The sequence below is a fragment of the Gekko japonicus genome, unplaced genomic scaffold, assembly GCF_001447785.1.
Source record: "Gekko japonicus isolate JY-2015 unplaced genomic scaffold, Gekko_japonicus_V1.1 scaffold240, whole genome shotgun sequence".
Lineage (NCBI taxonomy): Eukaryota > Metazoa > Chordata > Lepidosauria > Squamata > Gekkonidae > Gekko > Gekko japonicus.
In genome coordinates this window covers 1,230,960-1,234,829 of record NW_015164672.1, presented here as the reverse complement: position 1 = coordinate 1,234,829, position 3,870 = coordinate 1,230,960, and the positions used below count along the sequence as shown (strand labels likewise).

Here is a 3,870-nt window from a genome sequence, read left to right as displayed (position 1 = left end):
GGGGGGGTCAACAGTGGGAGGGCTTCTAATGTCCTGGCCCCACTGGTGGACCTCCTGATGGCACTGGTATTTCTGGCCACTGTGTGATACAGTGTTGGACTGGATGGGCCTTTGGCCTGATCCAACATTGGCATCTCTTATGTTCTCCTCGACTTGCACATGCTGGATGAACTTGGGCAAGCCATAGTTCTGATAAGAGCTGTCCTTGAAAAAGAGCAGTTTCTGTCAGAGCTCTCTCAGCCCTACCTACCTCACAGGGTGTCTGTTGTGGGAAGGGGAAGGGAAAGGAGTTTTTAAGTCGCTCTGAGACTCCTTTGGATAGTGAAGGGCGGGGTATAAATCCAATCTCCTCCTCCTTCTCCTTTCTTCTCCTCCATAAAAAGGTGGAATGTAAATGAAGTAAAATGAAATAAAATAAACCAAGTCAGCAGTGGTGTGGGAGCAATTCTTTCCCTCTTACCATTTCCCTGATAGAAATCTCCCCTTAATACAATTAGACGTAGAAAGGAAAAAAGTATAAAGCTATAATATAGTGACCTCTCCTTTTCCCATAATTGGCAAATAGCATTCTTGGGGAACGATTTCTGCATGCCTTGTGGACGCTCTGCCACTGAACTACAGCCCCTCCTTGGGATGCAGCTGTGAATCATGAGTCTCCCACATAAAATGTAGTTTGGGCTGTAACAATATACGTACTCTGCTTCAGAACTAGTGGAGGGTAGGCAGTTGCAAAAATACTTTAGAAAGGGGGAGGAGGAGGAGGAGGGATTGGATTTATACTCTGCCCCCCACTACCTGAAGGAGCTTCAGAGTGGCTTACTATCTCCTTTCCCTTCCGCTCCCCACAACAGACACCCTGTGAGCAATGTTCCCTCTAAGCCGTGGAGTCTTGTGAGCAAAAAATCTACTTTCTGAGCTACTGGCATTAAAGTTGTGAGCGAGTGATTGGGCTGCTGCATAAATTAGTTTGCTCTGGAGCCATCCTCCCTGAGCTAAGATGAATATGTGTGAGAGGCTAAAAAACTGTGAGCTAGCTCACACTAACTCAGCTTAGAGGGAACACTGCCTGTGAGGTAGGTGGGGCTGAGAGATCTCTGAGAGAACTGCTCTTGAGAGAACAGCGCTGAAAGAATTTGTGACTGACCCAAGGTCACCCAGCTGGCTGCACATGGAGGAGTGGGAATCAAACCTGGTCCACACTCCTAACCACTACACTATACCAAAGACAAAAAGAGGCACCCACGGTGGGTCATTAGAGAAGGGAGACAAGCAATGCTCAAACAGGGATATTTTATGTGCCAATCAGGGGATCACAAGTAAGCAAGTCTCTCAGTTTTCACAGGGGTCATTTCCTGCGGGAGCGCACAGGAGCGGAGCTCCGGCAGTAAGGAGCCCAGGGGGTGGGCACATGCAACAAGCCCTGCCCCCTGCTCCCAGCAGCCCTCAGTCGGGTCACGAGGAACAAGAAGCAGCCAGGTAAGTTGCAGAGGCCCCCCCCGCCCACCTTCAGGTACAAGCTCTTCCTCCTCTGTGTGAGGGCAGATCTGCACTTCCCCCCCCCCAATAGCTAGCAATACAAAACAGTCCAGTGGTTCCTGAGCGGTGGGTGTTGCCTTCTGACACACTTCCGGTGATGTCAGGGGGCGTGGCATATGCAAATAAGTTATGCTAATAAGTTATGCTAATGAGCTTCTGCATCTCTTTTTCTACAAAATGACCCCTGAGTTTTCATATATGAAATGTTGGAGGGTATGCAGAAATGGAGAACAGAAGTTGAAGTGAGAAAAAGAGACACTGGTAACAAATGGGGTTGTGTGAATTCTGCCATTTATTTACTTACTTCATTTATCATCCAGCTTTTTCTTTGAGACTCAAGGGGGATCATGGCAGATTGCAGAGTTATAAACGACAGGATAATACATTTTATGAACATTTAAATAAAACTGGATTACACAGATTAAACAATGGAGCAGAAACATCTAGGGTTGCCAAACCTATTCCTCTGGGCCAGAGGAGTTCTTAAATAACTCCAAAGGGAAATCGCTGATGTTTTGACAAAACTTCTAATTGAAATCAGCCTCTTTTCCAGAGGAATATGGGAAAAGCACTAGAACTCCCATCCTTAAAAAGGAATTCAAAAGGATCTGGGAATGTATATGCTAATTTGCCTATCCTAGGAAAATAGGTAGAGATTACGATTAATATTAGAAGCATTAAACACACACAAAAAGTCTTGTATCAGCAGCCTTTCAGAATGTTTAGAGAATGTCGCCAAACACGTTGGCAGGGATGAGACAACAGACATTTTATAGGGACAAAGTCCCTCACCAAAGGCCACTAAAAAACTTAAGTGTGACACAGTAAGAGGACAGATTTTTTATGGATCAGTAACTGGTTAAAGAATATGAAGCAGAAAGTAGGAATACATGGACATTTTTCACAGTGGTGGGAGGTAAGCATTATAGTCCTCTGAAAGATCTATATTGATATTTAACATTAATAAATTATCTGGATTCAGGGATGAGCAGGAAGATAGCTAAGTTTGAGGATGATGATGAAATTAAAAACATATAGGAAAGAACTTTCACCAGACTAGATGAGTGGATGACATAACATCAAATGCTATGCCCTGTAACTGCCAAGTGAGGCACATTGGGGCCAAAATCCAATTTTTACCTCATCTAATATGCTGTTGGGGTCTGACTTGTCCATGACTATCTCAGGAAAGAGATCTTGGTGAAGCCCTCCATTCAGTGTGCAGTATCAGTGAAAAAAGACAAGCTCTGTACTGGGAATAACTAGGAAAGGGACTGAAAATAAAAATATCAATTTTATAATGCCATTATTCAGATTTCATAATGTCATTATATAAAAATGCTTTTAGGATACTGTGTAGTTTTGGTCACCCCACCTCGAAGGGATATTACAGCAGCTAGGAACGATGGTAGCTAAACTGAACCTTCCATGTTGAGGGGCTTGGGATTTTACCTAAATGCCAAAGCCTTCCTCTGTTAGAAGACGCTTTTTCTGCAGGACAAGCCATCTTGATCTGGAGGAAGGCTCCATCCGTAACGGAGCAGAGAGGCAGGATGCCACCCACTATATCTCTGAATGGCAGAAACTGGGAACAGACACAGGGGAGGATTTTTCCTTTCAGGTATGAGCCTTGTAAAAATATTTATTATTTAAACATTTGTGATATGCATAGCAGCCCCTGGCCTGGAAACACTGCCCTCCAGAGGGAGGTGATTGTTACCAACAGAAAAGGAGGGAGCAGAATTCCAAGGGGCAGAGAGAAAAAAGCTGAGTTGTTCTTCTCCTGAGAATGTGGAGAATTTCTGAAGAATTCCAGTGGAGAAAAAGCCTGTGGAGATGGAGAAAGGCAGTTGGCAGAAGAGTGGCCATTTTCTTCCGTGGGCATTCGATCCCGAGTGGTTGTGGGACTTCCCTGTCTGTGACTGTGAGGAAAAGTGGCTTCTCAGAGCTTGTGAAGAAGAACGACCTCACCAAGTGGGCAGCATAGCTTGTCCGGCCAGTAAATCCTTGATCAATGGCATGAGGTAAGCATTGGTCGAAGACACTGCAATGCTTACCCCATGCTGGCTGTGGAACCTGACAACGTAGGAGTCACAACCCAGAAACTAAAGAGACTTTTCTTCTCTTTTCACACTGACTGTGAGACTGCTCAGTATAATTTATTATTCACACAGTTTTGTTTAAAGCTCTGAGTTCTGAACTCATTGTTTCCCCGCCTTTATTAAAAGGCATTCGTTTAAGTGCTGTTCCGGTTTTGAATGGGAGCACCCACAATTATGTGACCACTAACTTGGCCCTTTTAAGGCTAAAAGGGTCACATGGGCATTTAAAGTA

At 44.6% G+C, this 3,870-nt stretch overlaps 1 protein-coding gene across 1 annotated transcript in view; it reads right to left on the bottom strand.

Annotated features, from left to right (window-relative positions):
* GIP (gastric inhibitory polypeptide) overlaps nucleotides 1-3,598 on the bottom strand; it is a 29,412-nt gene extending 25,814 nt beyond the window's left edge. The window contains exon 1 of the mRNA XM_015409213.1: nucleotides 3,594-3,598. Within this exon, the coding sequence (XP_015264699.1) occupies nucleotides 3,594-3,598 (5 nt within the window). The remainder of the gene's footprint in view (nucleotides 1-3,593) is intronic.
* Nucleotides 3,599-3,870: the final 272 nt, after the last annotated feature.